The sequence below is a fragment of the Berghia stephanieae genome, chromosome 7 (genome assembly GCF_034508935.2).
Source record: "Berghia stephanieae isolate SIO BIC M18660-M18661 chromosome 7, UCSD_Bste_1.3, whole genome shotgun sequence".
Classification (NCBI taxonomy): Eukaryota; Metazoa; Mollusca; class Gastropoda; order Nudibranchia; family Aeolidiidae; genus Berghia; species Berghia stephanieae.
Window position 1 is genome coordinate 22,758,811 of NC_088366.1, and position 27,492 is coordinate 22,786,302.

The 27,492-nt window shown below is 33.5% G+C and overlaps 1 protein-coding gene across 1 annotated transcript; it reads left to right on the forward strand.

Annotated features, from left to right (window-relative positions):
• The first annotated feature begins 5 nt into the window (after positions 1-5).
• On the forward strand, positions 6-27,178 carry LOC144976897 (DNA repair protein complementing XP-C cells homolog). Its single transcript, XM_078921456.1, has 22 exons — positions 6-125; positions 1,370-2,369; positions 3,157-3,250; positions 4,072-4,156; positions 6,205-6,420; positions 7,563-7,631; positions 8,555-8,629; positions 9,436-9,926; positions 10,851-10,969; positions 12,509-12,559; positions 13,097-13,189; positions 14,303-14,458; positions 14,974-15,031; positions 16,682-16,793; positions 18,058-18,102; positions 19,784-19,828; positions 20,998-21,087; positions 21,544-21,625; positions 21,934-22,027; positions 23,582-23,675; positions 24,818-24,904; positions 26,599-27,178. The coding sequence occupies exons 2-22, from the start codon at positions 1,403-1,405 to the stop codon at positions 27,046-27,048; spliced, it is 3,573 nt and encodes a 1,190-aa protein (XP_078777582.1). The 5' UTR covers positions 6-125; positions 1,370-1,402; the 3' UTR covers positions 27,049-27,178.
• The last annotated feature ends 314 nt before the right edge of the window (positions 27,179-27,492 follow it).

The window sequence follows — 27,492 nt, forward strand, 5'->3', positions numbered from 1 at the left end:
TACTTATTACAGCGAAAAATGATTATGAAAGCAAATCATAACAAGCAAAAGGCAAGAATATCCAAGAACAGTTGGGATGTTTTCAAAAGAAAACACGTTTGTACTGTATTGATTGTACTTCAACAGTACGTGAGTTTTAAATGAAATAATGCTTTTGTAATTTTCATGAAATGTAGAGATTATTATTTAGAATAGGATTTCTGTTACTAGATAGAACTAGAAACAGAAACATCACTCGGCGTCTACTTCTACTTCTATGTATCTACTTAGATATCTAGATAAATAGCACTAGAGTTGCCAGTTACATTCTCATTTCTTCATTCATTCATTCATTCATTCACTTTAATACAACTGTTGTTCTCAGTACTAAATGTACAGCCGTAGCAATGTAATTAAACTTTATAAGTCCAAAAACATATAAATCATTATTGTGGCTCATTCATAAGAAAATTTAATTCAAAATCAAATGACATCACATTTCAACCTTAACTTGGATTAGCTGGCACTGGAACATGGTGAATGATGATGACCACAAACCTACATATGTACACGTTGCCATAAACCCTTTTCTCTTTCTTGTCCATTTCCCAATGTAGTATCTGAGAAAAAGGAAATTCATGTTCTTAATTTGGAATTGTAACGGTTACAATTAATTGATTGTGTATTGCTTTCTCTTCGTTCTTTTTGACAAAAAACACTGCGGTAAAGACGTGAGTTACTTTGTTAAACCAGCTTATTTTGACTTAAAGAATATGTCTTAGATTTTTGTCGTGAATAGGTTTTACACTCTATGATCTTCAACAACACCCTTCCCTATCTGAAGCTAAATTGATGTAAAGTTTTAAATTTTAAGTTGCAAAATAATAATACAATTGCCAAATAAGGCTGTGTCAGTGTCATATGTAAATGCAAATGTCCTTTTTTTAAAATTGAGCTTTTATAAAGCGCAATATCCACTAAACATTCTCAATGCACTTTACAAATGGTCCCTGGCCAACAGCAACATTTAACATGTAGGATGGAACATGACGCCTTTTAGGTGATATTACAATTTTTTTCGGACAGAGACAATGCTGTTAACGGCCAGGAACTCATTTTACACTTGAGTACAATGAGAGAATGTGAGTAAAGAGCCTTCTCCAAGGACTCAACTATGCAGCGTGCGAGGCTCGAACCCAGGACCTTCCGATCCGAAAGCGAGTGTCATACCACTAGAACACATAGCCACATAGAATGCAAATGTCCTTCAAGGAATTACCAAAGCATGGTGCAAAACTTATACGTTTGGCTACACATTATGATTGATTTGAGAATATTGTTTGCTTCTTATTCCTTTCAGGTTTGTACAACTGCTTCTTATTCCTTTCAGATTTTTACAAATGCCAAGTCAGTAGCTTGAAAGATGGAATTTATAAAAGCTAAAAATAATCAGAGAAGATCACAGACAATGAGTCGTGCTTCAAAATGCAATGGAAGCTTGAATAAATTGCCTTCAGTGCTGAAAGGAGAAATTGTTCAGGATAGTGAGAAAGAGGTTAAAGAAAAGACGAACTCTAACTCTAAGAGAAAGAATTTGGAAAAAAATGATGAAGCTGTTACTCTTCAAAAGCGACTGAAACAAGAAAAAGTCAAAGTCAAAGCTAAGGCACCAAAAAATTCACATTCCTTCGACAAGTCTAAGGATGATGCATTAAAGCACAAAATGAATGGAAAAGAGAAGGAAAAGAAGCCTATGCTTGTGAGTGTTGTCAGTAAGTCAAGTAAACCGAAGTCATCTTTACCCAAACCAAAAATGGATGAAAGAAAAGAATTACCAGGGATGTCTTCAGGAAGAAAAGAAAAACCACAGGTCAAAGCAGGTGGGAAAGTTGACCAAAGAAAAAGAAAACTAATTGATAATAAGGAAACTAAAGATCAGGGGATTGCATCGTCAAGCCAGCCTTCTGACCTTCTTGTCAAAAATAAAAGTAAAGTTCAAAAACAAAATTGTGGCCCATCTCCGGCAAAGCAGAGTAAAGAAGAGAAGGAGGCAAAAAACAAAAACATTAAGAAATCTTCGATTATGGTAGATGCAAAAAGAAAAAAAAATATAGGAAAAACAGCAGTTAGAAAATCCAATTTTAATGAACAAGCTCCTGTTACTGTTCCCAAAATGAGTGCAGACGATCCAATGGCCATGCTTATGATGATGGAAGGTAGTCACAGTGGACGTTTGGTTACACCTCATTATGGAGGCATAGGCAAATCACAATCAGCCTCTTTGAATATGGCAATAGGAGATAATGACACTGATCAGTCACATGAAGAAAATACAGAGGAGATGGATGATTCGGATGATTCTGACCTCTCAGATATGGAAGATGTCAAAGGTAATGTTATCATAAATCCTATTTAAGGGGTGAGAGGAAGGGGGGGGGGAGGGGGAGGAGAGTCAGTAGTTATATTGTAAGATTCTTACTAAGAACACACATCTCTTATTTGAATTTTCAAAGCAGTGAACAATCCATATATTTTTCTTTTCTCTCAGAGCATCGGACAGCTGAATAGGTAAAGCATTTGACTCACTTAACAAGGGGATTGGTTTTCTTTGTGCATTGAGTTAAGATTATTATTATCTTTTCCTGTTATCCATCCATTAGTATTTCAGTGTACTTTCCAATGGTTTTCTAAGCAATTGTTAATGTTGAATGAATTAATCATAAATGAGATAATGAAAAAAATTGTTGGGTTTTCTTTTTTAAGAATTGAATATAAGAGAGACTGGGTAAAACTCCAGCTCCATGGGCCTTATGGCTTGGAAGGACTTATTTTTGTATGGGTCTTAGTGTAATTGATGGACTGTACTTTCATGTTAAAAATAGCAATCAATCGATACTGTATTTCAAGTTATTGGTACTTGTTCTTTTGATTTCACATACACACCTGATACTTATTTTGTTATATCACCATCATCATCGTCGTCGTCGTTGTCACCATCATAATCATCGTCGTCATTTCATGAAAAATCTCCTATCTTAATCCTAATTGCATCGATCACATTCCAGACAAATTTCTCTCTCATCCATATTAATTGAATACTGGCAATGTCATGCGCATGTAGAAAGAGATTAATATCAAAAGTATTGCTCTCAATATTCTTTTTTTTTTTTTAATCAGATCACACACTGCCAGTGGAGGAAGAACGATCTCAGATACCCACAGAACCCGTACAAATTACTTTGGATTTGCCAGACATATTGAAAAGGAAAAGGTTCTACGCTTTAATTAATTTAAAGAAATAATTGTCCTCTTATATCCTAGTGAGGGAATTTTTAAAATCGTGTAATAATGAAAACCACTGTCTGTTGCTGTGAGATGACTTAATCAAGGTTACACACCATGGTAGATGGATGTGAACCTGCCACCTTCCAGTTGGGGGGGTGCCACAATGGTGCCTGGTAACTGATGATATGCACATGGTGCTTTACTCTCGATTTGCTGGAATGGATGCCTTTGTGGATACAAATTTCATGAAAGCAATGCATTGATACAAGTGCAATTTGTTTTAATGAGTACATTGAAGTCAACTTTGGGGTGAAAAATTGTCACATCGTTCCAAGAACCTGCAATTGATTTGTTTGCTTTGAATAAGATGGCCATCATGTCATCAAACATACGCAATCTTACAGTACAGGCACTTGTGGTACATGAAGAAATAATGACATTTTGAATCAAAAGGAAATGCCATGTTTATGCCAGCTCAATGCTGCCTGAATCACATACAAAAACTGAAAAAAAAAAGAGCCCTAATTTTAAAAGAATTTGAAATGATTGGTGTCAATTGTTATGACGGTATGTGAAACAAATTCGGTTATAATGTTTCCAAATAGAGGCATTTACCTTGATTTCCCTTTAGCAAATGTATTTATTTTGTTTTTAGGAGATAAATGGTGCACACAATATGCAGAGTTTACTTCAGTGCCTAAGTGGTTATACATCATATTCTTATTATGCATGCGTTTATGTTTTAGTCCTCTATTACTGGGTTACAGTTTAATTTTATGAATGTATTTTGTTTTTATATATACTCAGGAAGAAAAAACAGTTTGACTGGAAGAAATATCTGGAAAAGCAAGTGAGGAAGTTCAAGAAAGATGTCGCTATCAATATTCATAAGGTGAATGATTAGAATTTTAATACAAACATTATTCAAAGAACTTCTTGCTGATTATTTATATTAATAAAAGAAAGAGCAAGTCTATGTGTGTGTGTGTGTTAACTACAGGGAAAATCAGACTACGATCTGCTATGAAAATTAGCCAGTTAACGTTTTTATCCTTCTGATAAAGGACGTCAAGTTTTTTGCATGATTTGGGTCGATTTACTATGGTCGTATAAAAATGTTAACTCAATTTTATTTGATCCCTAAGATTTACGACACAATTTTAAACAGAAATGTAAGCACAGCATTTTGTTTTGATGTGTTAAAATTTAACACTGATTACTAACATAGACCCAAGAACTCTACTAACTCTGTCCACTTTCTTCTCCTAATATACATTGTAGATCTTTGTTATTGATTTTGGACCTCGAGTTGATTGATTAGGTCTCAATATTGGTGCTATGCACCTAGTTAACTACTCTCAAATCTGCCAGTTAAATTAAAGATACCAACACACAAAACTGTGTCACCTTTAATGTTTATTGTCTGATTGATATCATTCAATAACGAAAAACGAACGTGCTTTCTAAAAATAATAACAGAGATGTTACTCTACTAATTGCTATATTTTTTAAAGACTGTTTCATGAGTGTTTACATCGAGATATAGGGGGTTTGCTATTTTCAAATACAATACTTAGTGTTGAAGATCTACCAGGCTTTTCCCATTCCTTAGGGATTTTAATTACATAAATCTTAAATCCTAATGAGATTTTTAAAATCCTGTTTTTTTTCCTTTATTGTTTTATTTTCCACACTTTAGTAGGGATGGTTGTACATGTATTATGACTAACTGATGGTCTTTTTAGTGTTGTTTATGGTATATTTCTATTGGATGTCAGTTCTAAAAAATGTCTTATTATTTTAATGAACTAAAAAATTAGATTGATAGGTTTTAGTCCATTCGGCCTCAGGTTAAAATCCTGATTTTTAAAGACACTTTTATTGGTATGCTGGCATTGTGGGTTGGCAGCTGTGTTGCTGCAAGTGGCAGGAAGTCATCATAATGATAATAATAATAATGATAATAATAATAATAATGATAATAATAATAATAATAATAATAATAATAATAATAATAATAATAGTAATAATAATAATAATGATGATGATGAGGATGATGACGATAATAATAATAACACCAATTATGAATGCTTTTAAAAAAAGATTTATTTAGCTTTTATTTAATATTATAAACAAGAAAGAAAGTGTTTCACATTTACCATAATGTTAAAAAAGTGGTACAATACAATGCTCTCCAACTTGTGTTGATAAGTGAAGATATAAGTCATAGTCAGGTATTATATTTATAATTGTTATATTTATTATGATTTAAAAACTGAGGTTATTCATGGATTGATTATTTTATTAGCAAGTCAACAGGATTCATTACTGTATAACACCATATACTATCCAAGAGATATCCTACCTTTTCGTTTACTGATTTAAAAAAAAAAAGACTGCGATAATTCTGGCTATATGAGCATGTGACCATAAGGAATAAATAATAAAAAGTACCATTTTCTCAATAAATAGAAATTGTTCTTGTCAAAGTTTTGATAGACTTCAAGTATATCTCTCTCAAATAACACTTATCTCTCTGTGATCTGTTCACAAGAGTTGAATGTGGACAGACTTTTAATTCTCTCAATTATAACATAAATGAAAATAGAACAAATTTATTTTATTGCTCATTTTAATGAACACAAGAGAATAAGGTTCCCAAATGTTCCTGACAAATTTGACCCATGCATCAATCTGGTGTTATCAGAATGACCAAGATGAAGGAAATTGAGTTTATAGTTAAAATGATTAGAAAAATTATTAGAATTAGTAAATTCAAAGTATTCTAAAATTCAGAATTTCCTCAATGAAGGGGTTTGTATCAATTCCAATTTTATTAACGAAACTTCAAATTGTATTTTAAGCATTAGGTTCATCCTGTCATATTTCTTTTTCAAGACAATTGGTTATAAATGTTTTATGTATTTTCTATTTTGACAGACTCATATCCTGTGTCTTATAGCTCATGGTTTACGACAAAACTCTATTTTAAATGATGAAACAGTGGGAGGTCTATGTCTCTCTCTCGTTCCTTCACACTTAATCAAGTCAGCAAATACATGTTTCAGTACAGAACGAGTGGTGGATTCTGCCTTATCCTGGTATAAAAAAACATTCCCCTTAGTTCAAGTCACTCATACATCAGAGTTCAAACTGGTGAGATTTTTGGAGTTTTTTCTGTAATGGTTTACTTTAATTTTTTTTATTTATTTTTTTTTTTAACCTCAGTCATGGGAGACACCCTATGTTTGTCGTTGCTTTGCCAATTTAGATTTATCTCCGTCTTTTAAATACGACAATAAACAGGTAAAGGTATATTGACCTGAAAAAAAACCCCCAAAAAACCCCATAAATTATGGGTTGTAGCTCATCATATATATATTACAGGAGGGAATTCCCCATCCTTTCTCGTATTTTTTGTCAATAATATTCTTTTACTGTTCTTGATTATATAATTATTATTATTATTATTATTATTATTATTATTATTATTATTATTATTATTATTATTATTATTATTATTATTATTATTATTATTATTATTAATATAATTATAATTATTATTATCATTTTTATTATTATTATTATTATTATTATTATTATTATTATTATTATTATTGTTATTATTATTCTTTTTATTATTATTATTATCATTATAACTACTAAGAGTCATCATTTTATTATATAATGCCAATGAGATTATTATCAGTGAAGAGTTTTATGACCCATGCGATGACCCGTAATCAGAGGCAGCAAATATGTAGATAGCAATGATTACTATCTATAGTCCCTTATCTAAGAGTGTACAGGGTTATTAAGTCATATAAAATCAAGTCTTTTTCTGTTTCATTTTCAAACATATGTTTATTTATTTATTTATCTATTTATTTACTGATTTATTTATATAACTCTATCCTTTTTTTATTTTTTTTATTTTTTTGAATGGTTTACTTCAATTGTATGTGGTATGAATTTTATTTACACATAGTTCGGAAAGGATGATGTTATATTTTAGATTATTGTTTGAACTGGATTTTTAAAATTGATTTTCAAATTGCATTTATATGTTGCTATGATAGGCTGCTGCTTTAACTTTAAGACGTTGGTCTGGAGTTTGATCCACTTTCTAAAATTGGACACAATATGTAATCCTCATGGTTACCTACTCAGTTGCTCATGATTTCACAGTTTATTTTTAGTTGTGCTCTGCATATATTTATTTCTTCCAAAGCGTATGAGTATTTAGTCATGTTTTTAAATCATAGAATGAGACAAGAATCAATATCCAAAATTTTCAGATTTCGGTGAATGCAATCGTTGCTGTTATGTCCAAGAGTCTGATAAAAGATGCCAGAATATGGGTTTATGTAAGTATATTTATCGTCATTGGTATTGGGACTGTCAATTAGGGTGACTAAGGCACCCTATGGTCAGTAAATCGTTCTTCAGAGTATAAAAGTTTATGGGGTTGAGGCTATCATGATTATTTCACATTGTTTCACTAGTCAGGAGCAATTGCTTCATTGCCTTTTTAAATAGGATGCTAGTCAATCACAAAGTACTTTTTGCCAGATCAAAGGGATGTAGTGACTCAGGTCTTTCCTGGATGGACTGGAAGGTCAGAAAAAATTGGTCCTTTTGCGGGTTAGGCGAATGCCCTACCATTGAGCTATGGGAACCCCTCAACATGGCTAAGGCATACCAATTAAATAATGTTTTAAATATTCTCTTCCTTTCATTTGATTAATGTCATCTTTGTAAAATACTATTTGTACGAAAAGATCAACTTTATTGGTAATTCTACTATTTTTTATTACTATTACTACTATTTGCTGCTATTATTTAACAAGAAAAATCAAAGAGAATAATGCTGCAAAATATTTTCAGATTCAGTTTGGTTAACATACCACAATAAGTCCAATTGACTTTGTGAGTTACTGAATGTCTTTCTTATCTTTATAAAACTGAAAAACTGAATGAGCGATAATTGGTCACAGACGATAACTTCAGTAAAGCTTATAATCAAACAATCGTCTTCATTTTTGTTCATTACTTTCCACTAAGACTGAACATTTAAAAAACATTTGGATACGATTCAAGTTGGCTTCACTTCATAACCATTATACTTTCTGTTGATCAGTTTATATTGGCTTACAATTGAACAATCATCTCCCACTCACTAAGATTTAACATTTGCAAAGCATTTAGATACAGTTCATGCTGGCTTCACTTCACAACTTTTTAGTGGTTTGTTTATATTGTTTTACCTCCCTTCCTCTCCCTCTTTCAGCTCTTCGTTGTTGTGCTGAGAACTTTGGGACTGTCAGTGCGTTTAGTTTTGAATCTCCAGCCCATTCCTTTCAAAGTAAGTTGCTTTTGATTATTTTATGACCAAAAAAAAAAGAAGCAACAAATAATAAGTCCATTACTTTTTGTTCTTGTTCCCCATTCTTACCTCATAATGAAAATATAAACAACATAAATTCTCATTTCCCTTTAAATTTGATAAAATCGTCAGACTGTGCAGTTCGTCATTCTTGTTTTTCAGTTTTTATATAAATTTAAGATATTTTTGTTTTATTCTTGAAATGCCAGAGCCAACCTTATTCAGACCTGTCACAAATTCCCACCATCTCCCCAATAGAGCAGTAATTCATCTTTGACACGTTGTTTTTGTTTTGTTGGCAAACGGTTCTTATAACTTGATATTGTTTTATGTGCATTGCATGTTTGTTTACCCTTTTAAAAAAAAATCTTTATTTTATTATTAGATTTTCATATAATTTTTAGAATGTATAGCTGATTTTAATTAACTCTCTCGAGTAAATATGAATGGAAAATCAAACAAATTTGTTCAATTTTTAATCATAGTGAACTCGAGAGAGTTAAAGGCTTTGAACTTTGATCTAACAGTAATACGACTTTTGTTTAATGAGTATCATTGCGGTCACTTAATGGTCTTTAAGTGAAAATGGTTAGGTTTTTAATTATAACCGAATAAATAATTTGAGAAATTATGGTTGTAAATAATACTTAATCGAGAATTTCATCATTTCTCACTGGAATGTATTGAAATTGACTCAAAATTTATCAATTTATAGTATAAAATTCCAATTTTCTTTGTCACATCAGAGAATCTGAACTTATTTTTCTCTTATTTGTAATGCACAGGTATCAGAAAGTGCTGAGCCCTCATCGTCTTCTTCTAAAACTCAGGGATCATCTAAAGGCATTTCAAAGACAATTAAAAGTACTTCTTTGCCTATTTTGAAAGTCGGTTCCAAACTTAAGTCAAAAGAACAACATTCCTCATCACAATCACCATCTCACAAATTATCAACATCTTTATCATCAAGTAAAGCACCATCACTATCCTCAAAATCAATATCTAAGAAAACCTTGTCATCAGTGAAATCAAGTTCATCAAAATCAGCCAATAAAACAAAACCATCATCACAAAGAACACCTTCTGAAAGAAGGTCTAGTCTTGAAGCAAGAGTGAAATCGAAAAAGAGTTTGAAAGAGGAAAGTGATGATGACGAATTTGATGATGGAAGTGAAAGCTCAAGTGAAGATTGTGGCAAAAGGGACAAAACATTGAAAAAGAAGAAGGGAAAAGAGGTTGTGAAGAAACCAAAACAATGCAACACAGAACGAGAAGAGTGAGTTCATTAAAAAAAAAAATTTTTGTGTGTATTTTTTTAATTATTGTTTTTCTTGTTTTCTTTGTGGGGTAATGATTTTTAAAATTGTTTTGAAGAACCAAAATCAGAATTTTTGTTCTACATGCTGCCAACTGTCCCATAAAGAAAAGAAATTGGTCAAAGATTTGAGAAGACCTTAACAAGAATTGAGGTTGAATTCAATAGATACCTCGTGTACATTTTCAAGAAGAATTCCTTCACTCTCCATAATTAAGCAATTGTTGTCACCGAGCAAAAGCATTGACTATGTTGGAATAAAAAAGTGTAAAGACTGTCATATTTTATATTAATTCCTCACCATTCCTCATTCTAATTGTGAATGTAAAAGGGTTTTCAGTGAAGTGAGGAAAAATAAGGCTGATATTAGAGGATCCCTGTGCACAGATATGTTAGGTGACCTGCTTATCATGAAGTCAGATTGTAATCTTTGTTATAAAACAAAATTTACTCTCGAATTCCTCAAGAGGTCAAAAGCTGCCACAAAAGAAGCAGTGAAACAGTAATAGATTGGATTGTTTATATGCATGGAAGTGCCCCTTGGTTGTCTTAGGATTATGATTTTTGACCAGCGAATTAAAACAAGGAACAGACAAATAGACATTTTTTAATGTTAAACAATCTCCTTCCATTTTTTAAGTCCAAACATTCTGCCATTTTGGGTCATGGTAGTTGTGTGCATTAGTATGTCCTGTTTTAGCTCTATGAAAAGTTGGCCACAATGTTTTTATAATGCTGCCATAAAACATTTTTTAATCGTTATATAAAGTTGTAGAAAGAAATAAAAACAATTAAAGATAATGGTGTCAAAATTATAGATTGGCTTTATTAACTAAAATATGGACCTAATTATTGTAAGCATTTGTTTATTTTTATTTCAATCAGCTCTGATTCAGATTTTGAGACATCCAGTCCCTATTTTGGACGCATCCAGCATGAACTCAAAGTAAAATCAAACAGAAAGATATTGTCGGACGATGAAGATGAGTCCAAATATGGAGGAGGCAAGTTAATTTTTGTGTTATTGTCATGCGAGTGAAAATTGATATCTGATATACTAAGAATAGAAATGAATTTTATGTCTCAAACAGATGTCAATTATTATTGCCATTTTAGAAAGATAATGATAACGTCATAGGTCATTGATTTAACTTGGACTGATATACAGTAGATACTATTAATTACTACCAATCGGAGTCAGTTCAAGTTACACACCTTATCAAATACATGTACATTGAAATAATAAGAATAAGTAAAATTAGACGCTTGATTGTTTTGGACTTGGCTGAACTTCTAATAAATGCCTTGGTGTTATCCAAATTAGATAATTGCATCTCCATTTTAATTAACATCTCCAAAGAAAATATTATTAAGCTTCAAGTTGTACAAAACAATGCTGCTAGACTAGTTTTGAAAAAAAAAAAAGACAAAAAATCATCTGCTTCAGATCTGCTTAGAGAGTTACACCAGTTACCTGTTGAGAAAGGCATCATCTATAAGATATAGTCCATTGTCTATAAAACACTAACACCCCTGCATATCTTTATGGTCTTGTACAGCCCTATTTTCAAAGTAGAAATCTAAGATCAAATAGCGATAGAACAATTTAATCTTTACCTAAAACATCACACAAAATTGGTGGACAACCATTTGGATTTTCGGCACCCCATTTTTGAAACGCTCTCCCCCAGAATTTTAGAAGTGCTGACTCATTATCAGCTTTCAAATCTAAATTAAAAATTCAACTTTTGTTTCATGATATCGAAGTTTTTCATATCATATGTGTAAAATGTAATGTACATTGCTATTTAAGCAATTAAAATTTGCTATGTTTTTATATTTCATTATTTTTATTTATTTTAAGACTGTAAAGCGCCTAGAGCCTGATGAAATTGAGGAAAGGCGCTTTACAAATGCCATTTATTATGATTATTATTATTAGACTCAAACTGTCATGACAAAGAGAGTGCAGTGTGTTTATTACTAAAGTGTTCTTGAACACACAATTCCATTTGACTTTCCTAGCAATTAGTCATTCTCACATCTTTTCCCTATGATGATTGATATTACAGTAGTGTCTGATATCCCATAATGGGTTTATTGTATTCATTAAAGGAGAACTATAGACAACATCTGATAAGAAGCATTCATAAGATATTTGCATAAAATGAGGTCAACACACTACACTTGTCACGAAAGCAGTGAAGTTATGTAAAATGATATTTAATTTTGATTTACTGCGACAAGGGCACAATCATGATTTATTCGTTGTAATGGAGAGATTTGGTCTGTACAGTTCCTATAATTTCCATTGTAGCACCAATCAATTGGTTCCTTTGGTTGTGTTTAATCACATATAAATCATGGAGCAAAAAAACAGTCCGATAAAGTTATGTCTTTTAGTGTGAAGTGCGCATTAATTTTTTGGACATAAGTTAAACCACTGGTTCTATTGTACTTACTATTTATGTTTTGTCAAAGACACCTTTAGAGTTAAAAGGTTATGTTGTATTCTGAAATATTTTATTGTTCTGTAAATACAGGTCAAGACTATTGGCTTGAAATTTATCTTGAAGACAAGAAAAAATGGACATGTAAGTACACAAATCATTTGTTTTGTGTTGTTTTCTATTAAGAGATCCCAATAGCTCAGTTGATAGAGCAATCACCTCACAATCAGAGGGACTGGTAATAATATCATTATCATCATCATCATCTACGTCTTCTTCTTCTTCTTCTTCTTCGTCTTATGTATAGTTAACTCTTGTTTTATCAAAGTTAGTTACTTTTTTTTTCTTTTTAACTGCATACTCTTTAAGGGTATTGACGGTAACATCATCACTGTATTGAATTTTGAGGGGGTATTGAAAAGTAAGTCATTCAAAAATGTTCAAAATCATCTAAGGATATTTTGAATCAATGTGGTAGGTTTGATGATATGTGCACGGTTATAAACAAGAATTCTATTCAAAGCTTAGCAAACAATTGGTACAATTTGTAAAATACTACAGAAACTGGACACACTCAGGCTTGATGCATGGGCCTTATGACCCTGAAGGATAAGATTTTTAAAAACAAAATATGACTGCTAGAAATGTCATGCTGTGTCATTACTTTTGTTTCTCTTCTAGGCTTTGATTGCTTCAAGAATATCTACAACAAGCCTTATAGTTTGGAAAGCAGAGCTACCCAGCCTGTCTCATATGTTGTAGGATTCAAGAATGGTAAGAATTCTTCATCACTGAATACCAAAATTCTCATGTGTCCGTGCAGAATGGATCAGTGTGGATAAACTGGTAAAGGAAGTATTGGGTTTAGATATTTGGGAGGGGGGTTGGGCGCTGGGGTTGGAGGGAGCATTAAAATTCATCATTTCAAATTTGAAATTGAATGCAAGTAATAAATTAAGATGGCGTAAAAGTAATCTTAATCCCACTACCAATTATGGGCTTAAGAAGAAAGAGGAAGTGAAAATTATTAGGAACTCGGTTAAACCATAGAGCCATTACTCCAAGCTTTTTTCTGTAGAAGGATAAAATGTCTATATTATGTAGAGACTAACCTCGCACATATTTGTCTGTTTACAAGAATAGATCTTAATGAGATTAGCTACCTTGAAAACAAAAGCTTAAAGTCCTTGTCCAATTGATCTGTCGATGACTATGCTGGAGTGCATACTCTTTGCAGAAATTGTGAATGCAAAGTTATGCATGTAAATAATCACGAGTTTTGTGATTTTATTTCACAGAAGCTTTACATAAGAAAAGGTTCTGATATATCAGTTGGTGGAGCTCTTGATTTGCAAGGAGGGTATCAGTCCTTGGTTCATTAAAAAATTTTTTCAACCCATTGGTTAAACCAGATGTATTTGGGAACTGGGTGTGTTAGATCTTACAGAAAGTACTTTGCAATAGTGTCTTGTCCCAAGGGCAGAAAGCAATTATCGTTCTTTATTTAACACTTTAAAATAGAAAAGACTTATTGGGTCTAGCAGCTTTTAATGACCACGACTTTTTACAGACAGCAAGGATAAACTGGTGAGAAAATGACTTGATTGTTCTAAAAGTGCTGTTTAATTCACTCTAAATAAATCTGTTTTTAAGAAACTGAGTCTGCCTTTTGAAAGATGTCCTGTATCGTCATAATAGACTTTTGATGGATTCAGGCTTAGCAAATGGGTAAAATCTTCAACTCTGAATAACTTGTAACGACAAGAGTATTGCTGGGACTGAAATTAAAACTCAAACTTTATGTATGGGTCTGATGTGATATAAAGATTTTCAAGCATAGTCCTGCTTTCTAAATTAAAACTGAATTTAATTTTTTTAATTTTCTAGACAATGGAGTCAAAGATGTGACAGCCCGTTATGCCAGGCAGTGGCTTTCTCAAACACGCAAGATGAGAGTGGATACTGATTGGCTGGAGCAGACTTTTGGTATCTTCGGCAAGGCCAGCTATGAAGAAACTGTTGCTGAAGAGGATCAGATCAAAAGTAAGAATAATGGGGTTTTTGGGGTTTTTTTTTTTTGCTTTTTCTTTTTTTTTTTTGGATACTATTTTCTCATTTTGTGTCTAGCTTTGTTACTTAAGAAATGCAATTTAATTAGCATTTACCAGAAATAAAATGATTATTACATTGTTTTGGCTTAGGAATAGTCAAGTAAATCATCAGTGAAAGGTTTATATTTTTTTAATCATTAGAATACAGAGCTTATTTCAATTTCATGATGTTCATGACGAGGGAAGTCCTTACAGCTCAATATACAGTATGCTTTATTGTTTTCACCCCTCTGTCATTCACCATCTGTATTTTCTCATTAGGTAAAGAAAAGAAATTTTTGTTATTTATTATCCAATTTTAAAAAAGAACCCTCAGTATCTTCCTCAAGAATTTGTTTTTGAATGTGTCAAGCTTTTTGCAGATGCTCTTTGTCACCTTCCAATGAAATCAAGACTGAACTAATTCCTTGTTTCTTTTTTTCTTTTTTTTTTTTTTTAACGATCCAGGTCAACTCATGGTTCGCCCCATGCCAACCAATATTACAGATTTCAAGAACCATCCTCTGTAAGTTTTTTATACTATTTATTATTTAGATTGGGGTCCTAACAACTAAATTGGTTGAGCATGCGACTAAGAAGAAAAGGGGCTTGTATTGTTATTGGGTCGGTAAAGGATTTTTCCCAACCCATCTGTCCACCCATCAGGTATTAGGTACCTGGGTCTGTTAGTTCAGTGGACGGTACTCTTCGGTATACTGGAATCCTATCCAAAAGGCAGCAAGCAATCTACATTCAGTTTAGCATGAAAAATAGAAACTGGAATAAAGTCTGGCGTCTCGAAATTTTGTGATTCTGAATGATACGTATTTATGCACATGAGTCAAATTTTTCTCCAATTTGACATTTGTATCTTAACCTTTTCACCCAGAAGCTAGAGAGACCAGCCAAACAGGCTAATTTTGGTTAGGAAGTCCACAGTCGTGGACTACCTTGACACCTCCGTAGTCTTTTGACATTTTAGTATTGTTTGCTTTCTTTTCTCCAGGGTCTTTTTTATTGTTGTTTTAAAGAGCTATATGGAGTTTTAGTTTTTAGAAATAAAGTGACATTTTGTTCATGAAAACAGAATAACCAGAGAGCTATAAGCTCACAAGTTTTACCTTCAACACAAAAAGAGTGTTGGGAGTACATATAGGGAAAGGTGGTAGCTTTTCCTGTTTGTAGTCCTATGACAAAAAGCCACTTCCGTTAATTATTTATTAAGAACTGTATGACCCAACGTGGTCATGATAGCTCAGTAGGTAGAGCACTTGCTCCTTAGGCAAAAGGACTGGGGTCGATCTTGAATTTGATAATATTTTTTCTGCCCCCTCTCTCCACCCAACATGACTGTTAGATCAGGTAGAAAGTACTTTACGATAATCTAGTGTCCTGTCAAAAGGGTAGCAGGCAATTACTATTGTCAGTTTGTGGCTGTATGGACCTTATGACTCTGAAGGATGTCTATGACCCAAGTTTGTTCCAGATTTTGCAGTTAAAGATATACTCTATAGCTTAGAAATAATTTGGATATGACACTGTTGTATTCTGGGTGGGGTTCCTGACCTTTCATAGTGGGCAGAGAGGTACTTACTTAGAGGTGTCTTCTATCCCCTTATATCTGTTTTCCAACTTGCTTTCTGTCTTTGTCTTGGAATGAGATTACTTAGTTTTGTCCTGGCCCTGGCCAGATATCCTGGCTGAGAGGGAAGCAGTCAAATATAAAGTTAGAATTTTGGGAGATGATATTTTTTTCCTTGCAAGTCATCTCTCTATTATGCACTGTATTATGTTTTGTTTACATGTTATATATATGATTTGTAAATATTTGAGTGTATTCCTCTTAGTGGGGACCTGTGCTCGTGTCTGGATGAGATTTTAGATGATCTCAAACTAAGTACTTTGACAGTGTGCTTTTAGAATCTACATCTGTTTCCTATTTGGGCCAATTCCCCTTTGTTTTACCTTTTCTTGAGTGCTTTAATTGTCATTCTAGAACTTTTTACTATCCCATTTTCTGCCTTTTTACTGGCACTGATATGACCTTAATGTGTTGCAAGCACTGTAAAACCCTTAAACAAAAAACAAACAAACACTGTTGTATTATTTTTTAATTACTTTCTTTTTCTTTTTTCTTCCAACAATCTTGATTTTTATAAATGTGATTTTCCTTTAGCTATGCCTTAAGGCGACATCTCCTAAAGTTTGAAGCCATCTACCCAGACACGGCTGTGCCTTTGGGCTACATTAAGAAGGAACCCATTTATGCCAGGGAATGTGTTCGAACGGTAAGTTTCAGTTGATATTTTCTGATTGTCAAGTCTATATATCTATCCATGATAAATAACCAAAATAACTGAAATACCAATCAATAGTTTGTGTGAGAGCTGAAATTTTTTTTCAATTTTAACTCAAATTTGAGAATAATGTCAGATTTGGTATGTCCAATTCTAAAAGATGCATGCAGCTTCAAATCGTGTTTCGTCTTTCACTTATATTTGTGCTAAAAAAAATTGTGATATTGCATCTGTTTCTTGCTCTGAGTCATGCTGGCAATGTACTCATTAATGCGGCTATGTGGTCTTTTGGTATGACACTCGCTTTCGGATCGGAAGGTCCTGGGTTTGAGCATCGCTCAGCGCATAGTTGAGTCCTTTGAAAAGGCTCTTTACTCACATTCTCTCACCATACTCAGGTGTAAAATGAGTACCTGGACATTAACAGCGCTATCTCTGTCCCAAAATTTGTAATATCGCCTCACAGATGTCATTTCTTGCTCTATATGTTACATTTTGCTGTTGGTCAGGGACCCTTTATAAAGCGCTTTGAGCATGTTTAGTGGATAATGTGATATAAAATCTCACTTTAAGCTCACTTTAATTACTCAGCTTGAGTGGTATGTTCTTTCAGTTCAGCTATCTCTTCTTGAACCTCAGATCCATTGAAAAATTTGGGATCCTTTTTTTTCCCCTTCATTTATTTTGTTTCATGAAGAATATAATTGACATGGATTCAACAGTGATTTCTCTTTTGTCATCGATCTTGTTTAATCATTAATTGCTATGATGGTTCCTGGTTTATGCTGCTGCTGCTATTTAAATATGTATTTGAAAAAAACATTTATCTTAAAGAATAAAAATACAAGAAAAAAGTGCTTTTTCCCAGGGCAATATCCACCAACTGGTCTCAAGGGGTCCCAAACCAACAGTAATAATGAATGTGTTGGATAAAGGATGCAGCCTGTAAGATGCTAATATTATAAACTCTTTTCAGTGACACAACATAGTGGTCAAGTACTCATTTTACACCTGTATGGTGAGAAAATGAGATTAAAAAACCTTTTTCCCAGATTCAACTATGTGCCACCCACAACAGGTCTCACATCTTTGACCTTTAAGTCAGAAGCTGAATGATATAATGCCACTGAAACACAACACTTTGCAGTATTAATTAACAAAATGATTGGAATAACCAGTCTTAATACTAGAATGTATTGGCCCCTTATTATTCGTCATCTCACTTATTTTCATTTTTGTTCTTTTAAAAATTCAGCTCCACTCCAGGGACAACTGGTTGAAAGAGGGTCGGCTAGTCCGGGTACGTGTTAGTATTTTGCCGACACTCCTTTGAAGCTATGCTTTTTCTTCTTCTATTGATTAGGGATTATTTGTCATGATTCAACCAAGAGAAAATCTAGGAAACACATCTTTGCAAAAATTTATGTTGATTATTTATATCTTTTGTATCAAACTACAAAGGAGACCTTTTATTACTACCCTGTCCATGGTTTACCTCAATAACTAACTAAAAAATTCCCAGAGACATACGAGATGGAGAGTGAAAAAGTTGTTGATTTAATTAATTAGTCATTCAAATGCTATGTCTTTTTTAGTTTGCTGAGCAGACGAGGACTGTTTTTTTTTTGTTTAATTAAAAAAAAATAAATTCGGATTGGGTCAGTATGGGGAGAGGGGAAGAAAGATGTTTCCGATAGGTTATGTAAAATAATGATTTCTATTGGATTTTGTAAGTCAACACACCATCAATGTCCCCTCATTCTCAAATATGATCCTGATTTAAAAGCCATGAGTGCTCTTAAATAAAGGTCAATCTTGCCACAATGCAGCCAAAAAGAGTGGTTGAACGTTTTATCATCATCATTTTCTGTGAACCCACATTATCTATCATTATAATTCAAGTAAGATTTTCCTTCGAGATGACCACAAAACCTATTTATAGCAACAAATGAAAATTGAGTGGGGAATATGGCCTGAAGATCAAACAACAAAAAGGAAAGTGACAATCTTCATAGAATCAAAAATCAGCCCAAAGCAAAGACGAAAAAGTCATTCGAGCAAGTATAAAATGATACAAATCTGGACAACTTATCACTGTGGATAGGAAATACACAATTGAAATCAAAAGAAGAATTGGCATTTCTAAAATCACTTACATGAAAATTTGATTATCTCAACAAATGTTAGAATTTGGGTAACAAGATGCTAATAATGAGCAATCTTCATTTATGCATTACGACTAGTACATTAAATTCAGGGACCCAAAAGAACGATGGATACAGTAGAAACTAAGGTCTACCAAAGAATTCTAAGGATACCATGGACAAGCTAAAAATAAAATGATATGTTTATCGACGCAGTTCAAAGATAGAGAAAAATGCTGGCAGACATAAAGAGAAGGAAATTATTATTATTATGGCCACATATGGAGACACCAAACCAAAGAAATCAATGGAGGCAAGATATCAGGAAAAAGATTTAACTTTAAACAAAGGCAATCCTGGATTACTTAGACCTAGCCACAACAACAGGGAAGAAGATGATCGTATGGTGTGAGAAGGCTTTGAAATGGAAAGATTTGTTAACCATGGCATCCATCCTTTACAGACATAATTCCTGAAATAAAAATATTAATAATAATAATAATAATAATGATAATAATAATAATGATGATGATGATAAAATATAATAATAATAATAATAATAATAATAATAATAATAATAATATAATAATAATAATAATAATAATAATAATGATGATGATGACGATAATATTATTATTATTATTATTATTATTATTATTATTATTATTATTATTATTATTATTATTATTATTATTATTATTATTATTATTATTATTATTATTATTATGATAATAATAGTAATAGTAATGATAATAATAATGATAATGATAATAATACTGATGATGAGGATGATGATAATAATAATATTCTGACAGTAATTATTTATTACAATTTCAGTTGAATGAGGAGCCTTATAAGATGGTGAAGTCCAGACCAAAATGGGTATGTCATCTTTTTATGTTTGTGTATGTGTTTGTCTTTGTGCGTGTGTGAGTATGGAATTATGTGTTTGGCTTACAATACTCAGTTGTTGAAGAGTGAAGTGACATGATAGAAGCATATATAAGTAGTTAGTGGCATCTATGAAGCAAAGTTGGGGATGATATTGTGGTATGACACTCGCTTCAGAATTTTGAGTTCCTGGTTTGAGTCATGTCTTGACTCTTCAAAAATTTGAGTCATTGAAAAGGGCTATAGACTCACATTGTATTACTGGCCAGTGACAGCATTGTCCCTGTTGAAATAAAATAGCACGGAACGAAAGGAAGGGGCCACTGGCTGGAAAAGTGGAGGAGGACTATCGAGAGAGAAATGAAAGCTAGCGGATGGTCGTGGGGACAAATGACAAAAACGGCCTCCAACTGAGAAAGATGGCATTCCACCGTGTCAGCCTTATGGATAAGTAAGTAATAATGATACAATTGTCATGTTTCCTCATATGTTAAGTGCATTTGTTGGTGAGGATTTCTGTGTAAAGTCCTTTGAGAACATTCAGTTGATTTTGTACCGTATAAAAGCTCAAGATATTAAAAAGGTCATATGTTGCATCTGTGTCAAAAAGAATGTGGGAATTAAATTCAAATTATTTCACCAAAGGGCGAGGTCAGATATGAAAAATATTTGAGGAAGCAAGTAATTGTGTATAATCATACTGTCAAAATCACCACATATTGTATATAAAACAAACATGTCAAAATCACCACATATTGTATATAAAACAAACATGTCAAAATCACCACATATTGTATATAAAACAAACATGTCAAAATCACCACATATTGTATATAAAACAAACATGTCAAAATCACCACATATTGTATATAAAACAAACATGTCAAAATCACCACATATTGTATATAAAACAAACATGTCAAAATCACCACATATTGTATATAAAACAAACATGTTAAAATCACCACATATTGTATATAAAACAAACATGTTTGGGGTTTTTGATGAAAATGATAACTGGAACATGTGCTGAAAATCACTGATAAGTAAGTAATTAAGTAAAATGGACGGTTTGGAGAAAGGCATTGTTTTAATTTGGAATACCTCACTATATATATTATATTCTTATAATATGCATTTGATTCTTTTTTGTTTTCCAGAACAAACCAAAGGAAAATCCAGACGAACTCGATCTAGAGTTGTATGGAGAATGGCAGACAGAGATATACATCCCTCCTCCGGCCTTCAATGTATGTCTTATTATGCACTATGGAAATAAAACTAATAGTAATGCCATAACAATAGTTATGTGACAATAATAATAATAATAATAATAATAATAATAATAATAATAATAATAATAATAATAATAATAATAATAATAATGATAATAATAATAATAAAAATATTTATATTGTAATCAATAAGAAGAAGAAGAAGAAGAAAAAAGATGATGATGATGATGATAAATGACATGTATATTGATTGTTTCCATATTATAATGGGCACAGCAATAAAATTATATTTTTTTTAAAGTGTTCATCAATATGGTTTATCTGCCTTTTAATGATCATTCCTGTTATTAAAAGAAATTTCTTGATAAAGAATTGCTATTTGATGATAAATAATTGAAAAGTTTTTTAAAATTAAGTTATATTATATGATGAATACCATCTCTCTAAATTTTGTTTTTGTCTTAAATGCAGGGAAAAGTCCCAAAGAATGAATATGGCAATGTTGAGCTATTCAAGCCATGGATGTTGCCCACAGGCACTGTACAATTGAAAGGTAAGCTGCTTTATTGGGGCAAAAATATTCTATTTATTCATTCAACGAGGGAAAGGAGAATTTTCTGTAGGGTCTATTTTGATAGATGGCCCCTGATTGACGTCAACTTCATTCTTTCTCTACAAAAAAGATTGGCATTTTTTTTTTTTCTGGCCAGGTTTTGATTTTATAACCAAAATTTTATAGAAATAGAAACAATAGAGTTGTTTTCCTCAGAAATTTATAGATTACCAAAAGGAAAGCTTTGTTGTGTCTATTTTAAAGGAGTTTAACTTTTAAATTGGGATTATTTAATTTTCTCTTTACAGTTCAAGGTCTGCAGAGAGTGGCCAGAAAATTGAACATCGATGTAGCCCCTGCAATGGTGGGTTGGGATCACCACAGTGGCCATGCACATCCTGTGTAAGTTAAATCCATCGTTCCATCGTGATAGTTTAATTTCTAAATCGTTCCACTCTCATACAGTTGTCAAATTGTGAAGGCGGATTAAGTCAAACTTTTATTTTCTTCTTCTGTTAAGTCTTTTTGTGCTGCTATGTGGTCTTGTGGTATGACACTCGCTTTCGGATCTGAAGGTCCTGGGTTCGAGCCTCGCTCGGCACATAGTTGAGTCCTTGGAACAGGCTCTTTACTCACATTCTCTTACCGTACTCAGGTGTAAAATGAGTACCTGGCTGCTAACAGTGTTGTCTTTGTCCGAAAAATTGTAATATCGCCTAACAGGCGTCATGTCCCGTCCTACATGTTAGATGTTGCTGTTGACCAGGGACCCCTTGTAAAGCGCTTTGAGCACAATTAGTGGATATTGCGCTATATAAAAGCTCAATTTAAAAATAAATTTTTTTCAACCAAGCAATGATGTGGCAGTTGAGATAGGCGAACATATTATTCCAAGGGTAGCAAGCAATTGTTATTTCTGTCTGATGCTACAGATATTATTGGGATTTGTTTTGGTTTTATTTCTCTGGGCCTTATGCCTATACTGCTGTGCTCTGGAAAAAAACATGTTTTAAAAATTTTGGCAGGAGAACTGTTCCTTCTAATATCGATTAATTAAAACGACCCTCATCTTGTCAAAAACTCTCAAAAATTGGGACTTTCAGAAATCTCAGGTTCCAGAGTTTTTGGCAAGATGAGGGCTGTTTAAAAAAAAAAAGGGGGGGGGGGGGGGGGGGGGGGGGGGGGGGGGATGGTGTATATTGCTGGTAACTTCAAGCAGATTTTCAGGTGTAATCGTTTTTTTTTTCAATCTCTAATCATTTTTTTCATTGTACAGGACTGGAAATCAGTCTAAAATATTGCTCGTTTTACTCCTCTTTGATTTTAATTTGTTTATGATAGTGTAAATTTGTGAATGTTAATGTGCCATACAGAACAGATAGAACTGATCCCAGTTATTTACCTTGTCTGCTTTCGTGGCACAACATAAAATACAACTTGTTCAGATTGTTTTTCTATCTTACACTCATACTATACCTACTCCGTAATTTTTCAATATTTTTATCATGTACTAGTTTCTAGTTAATAAATTGTCAGAAATAGTTTTCTTATTTGCAGTTCCAAGGCTACCCAATTAAATTTCCATATTGGTTGTCTTATTTATTGTTATATTAATTCTTATCGTACAGAGGGTTCCAAAAGCTCAGTTGGTAGAGCACTCAGTTCACATGCAAAAGTACAGAGATCAATCCCGGGTGCAGTTGGTATTTTTAAACTGATCCCCCTGTCTACCCAGCAGTGAATGGGGTAGCTGGGTCTAATAGTAATAGATCTGGCAAAAAGTACTTTGCGACAGACTAGCATCCTATCCAAAGGGTAGCAAGCAATTGCTATTGTCCGTTTCATGCCATAGAAACTGGGATAAACTCCAGCTCCATGGGCCTGATGGCTCTGAAGGACTACTTTTTTTTGTATCATACAGTTTGGAGGATTTAGCTTCTCATTCTCTCCCCACAGATTTGACGGATTTATTGTTTGTGAAGAATTTGCTGATGCCCTGCTGGATGCCTGGGATGAAGATCAAGAGATTCAGAAACAAAAGGAAGATGAGGTACTTCAATCAGTAGAAATAAAAGTATGTGGTCTTGTGGTATGACACTCGCTTTCGGATCATAAGGTCCTGGGTTCGAGCCTCGCTCGGCGTCTAGGTGAGTCCTTGGAAAAGGCTCTTTTCTCACATTCTCTCACCAAACTGAGGTGTAAAATGAGTACCTGGCCGATAACAGGGTTGTCTCTGTCTGAAAAAAATGTAATATTGCCTAACAAGCATCATGTCACGTCCTACACGTTACGTGTTGCTGTTGGCTAGGGACCCCTTTTAAAGCGGTTTGAGCATGTTTAGTGGATATTGCACTATATGAAATCTTAATTTAAGCTCAATTTAAATATTATCATTTTGAAATGAGATGGGTAAAGCTCCCAGTAGCGAACCCACACCACACAAGCAAAGGGTCCTGGGTGGAAGTCCAGGATTGAAAAAATGTCCTAACCTTTCTGTCCAACCTTTAGTGATTGGTTATCTGAGTCTATTAGACTTAACTTAAGCCTCTTGATTCTGTGTGGAACATAGGGCCGCAGCAGCACTCTTCCATCTGGACCCAGGTTTGTCCGGTGAGTCGATTAGACCGCTGGGAATATTTTTTGTGACAGTCATGAAAATCTGAAATTTACACGTGTGTGTTTATAACTTGTGTTTTGGGTGTCCTGATAGCTCAGTTGGTAGAGAACTCGCTTCACGTGCAAAGCTGACTGAGATCGATCCTGGGTGAAGTTGAGATTTTTTTTTCTAGCCTCCCTATCCACCCAGCAGTAATTTGGTAGCTTAGTCTGTTAGATCTGGCAGAAAGTACTTTGCAATAGACTAGCCTTTTGTCAAAAGGGTAGCAAGCAATTGTTACTGTCCATTTCATGCTCTTGAACTCTGACTCCATGGGCCTTTTGACTCTCTTTTATAACCCAATAAAATTGCTATAATCCTACATTTTTTTTAAATGGTGTCAAGTAACTTTGTCAAAACCTTTTCATAAGCAGGCTTCCCTTAAAACTGACCATATTTACCCCAAATAAATACTCAATTTCACTTTGAATCATAATTGGCTTTTATGTCACCTACAAACTCTTGTGTCTTTTTGTTTTGTTTTGTTTTTTTGTTTGTTTTTTTTTCTGACTTGAGTTTCACATTTTCTATCCTAGAAACGAGAGAAACGAGTCTATGGTAACTGGAGATTACTCATCCGAGGCCTGCTTATCAAGGAAAGACTGAAGAATAAATTTTTACAGGTTTGTTGTTTGTTTCTTTCACTATGAAGACACTTAATAGAACTTTGTAATCTTCTCCAATTTCCAGGATTTCAATATGATATTTTGCTGTACTGCACGACTTAAATGATCTCGATCTTTTCTTGAGATAGATCCTAAACAAAAATTTGTTTGCCAAAGATGAATAAAGGGAATCTTATTTGTTTATTTGATTAATTAATTTTCTACTTTTTTTTAGTGAAAAGAAAGATTGTATCCATTGAATTAAATACTGCTTTGCAAATTGCCAGTATCATTGTTGGACAAATGTTACTTCCAAATTTGGGCAGTGTAGAAAATTACTGAGCATTGCTTATCACAGGTTAGAATATAAGGAATCAGAAACTTCTAGTTCTATAGGATTTTAGTCATACAGCTTTTTTCTCCTATTATGCAGTTTTGTGGTCACATGGTCTGACACTCTTCTATGAAACAATAGATCTATGGTTGGAGTCCCCATTTGGACAGTGCAAAGTTAAGTCCTTAGAAAAGGGTTTTTACTCAGATCCCTTTATCACACTTGTGTATAAAATGGATACCGTGGTCAGTAACAGCGTTGCCTCTGGTGAAAAAAAAGTGTGTTAATGCATTTCAGGCATCGTGTCTCTTCATACATGTTAAGTTTTATAGGACTCGTATAATACACTCTAACCACACTTGGTGGATATTGCACAATATAAAAGCTCGGTTTGTTTTTGTTTGCTTTGTTTTTAAAAGTAAAATTGTCAGAATTTCCACTGCAGCCTTTTTAACCTATAAATAAAAAAAGATTCAAGTCCTATCATAAGATAGATAGATGTTGTTTTTGTCAAAAACCAAGGTAAGAATTATTAGAGAGATTGTCAGTAGTACAGGGCTTGAAATGAAACGAAAGAATAAAAAAATTAGAAAATGTTTGCATCAAACAAATATAATAATAATCTGCAGTGACAACTTAGATTTATTTTCACCATTTATTCGGAAAATACAGTTAGAATCATACAAAAAGCACTTAACTGATGTTGATTCTCTTGAAGCTTGTTGTTAGTCCAAACTCATCTCATGTGTGAGCAAAATGATCGAGGAGTCACTGAAGGGCTTCCTCACAGTGTGCTGCCAAAGTAGCAGCATCTAAAAATAGCATCTCTCTGAGGAGTCCTATGTACTAAGCAAGCTCCTCTGCAGCATTAAGTCATGGACCCTGCACACATGTCAAGAGTGCAGACTCGATGACTTCCAGCTGTGCAGTCTTAGAAAGATTCTGGGCATTACCTTGCAGGACTGTGTCCCAAACAAAGACATGCTTGCCTAGCACAAATCTCAAGCATGTTTGCTCTCCTTTCCCAGAAACCTTTATGCTGGCTCAGTAACGTTGTGCGCATGCAGGATGCCAGAATCCCAAAATGAATTCTTTACTGCTTGCTACTGGTAGCAGACCAACTTGCAGACCATTTCCTAGGCTGAAAGATGTCTGCAAAAGAGACCTGAAACCTGGCAACATCTGCCCCACTGATCTTGAATCTATTTCATAGCTGGCATTATCATCATCATCGTCATTGTTGTCATCATTATCCTCAGCCTCCTCTTCTTTCCCCTTCTTCTCCTCCTCCTCCTCCTCCTTCCTCATCCTCCTCATCCTCCTCCTCCTCCTCTTCATCATTATTATTATCATCATTATTGTTATCATCATTATATAGGATGCCCCCTTGATAGAGATGGAAGAGAAGCGAGAATCTGAAGGTACTTCACAAAAGACAGAGTCATCATCTGCATGTTCAAGAACTGTAACTCAAAAAGAGGAAAAACAAATGGGTGATGTAGATAATAAGTCATCAAATCCGGAAGTCAAGGTTCAAAAGAGCAGCAACAAGCTACAGTCTGCCTCTGGAATTGGTAATCATGGTTATGGTGTTGAAAATAATGAAAAGAATGTTCCAGTCAAGAGTAAAAATAATGAAAAGGGAGTTGATTCTGAAGACAATGATTTAGATGATTTTGAAAATAATGATGGTACATTAAGTACATCTGATAAAAGCCAAAAGATTAAACAAAGAGCTTCAGAGGTTGTAGAGGACTTGGAGAAGAAGCAACGGTCTAGACGCCGCAGCGTTGATGTCCGTGGAAATAGAAAGAAAGGAAATGCATAATGCAATAATTATTGAGTTTGTATCAATCATAAGTTAACTATCTTGTTTTTTGTTTTTTTTTAAAGTTAACTAATTGTTGGTTAATCTTGTAGTCCACTGTTTGGCCGATGTGAACAAAGCTGAAGTCAGTATGATTCTGGATGGGGTCCTTTGACCTCCCATGGTAGGCAGGAGGTCACGCTGTGTCTTCTATCCCCTTATATCTGTTTTTCGAGTTGCTTTCTGTCTTTGTCTTGGAATGGATTACTTAGATTTGTCACAGCCCTGGCTGGAGTCCTTGACTGGGAGGGAAACAGCCAAATATACAGTTATAGTTTTGGGAATTGATATTTTTTTCCTTGTAAATCATCTCTTTGTTATGTATTATTAGTTATGTATTCTGTAAACATTTGAATGTGTTCCTTTTAGTGGGACCCTGTGCTGGTGTCTGGATGAGACTTTAAG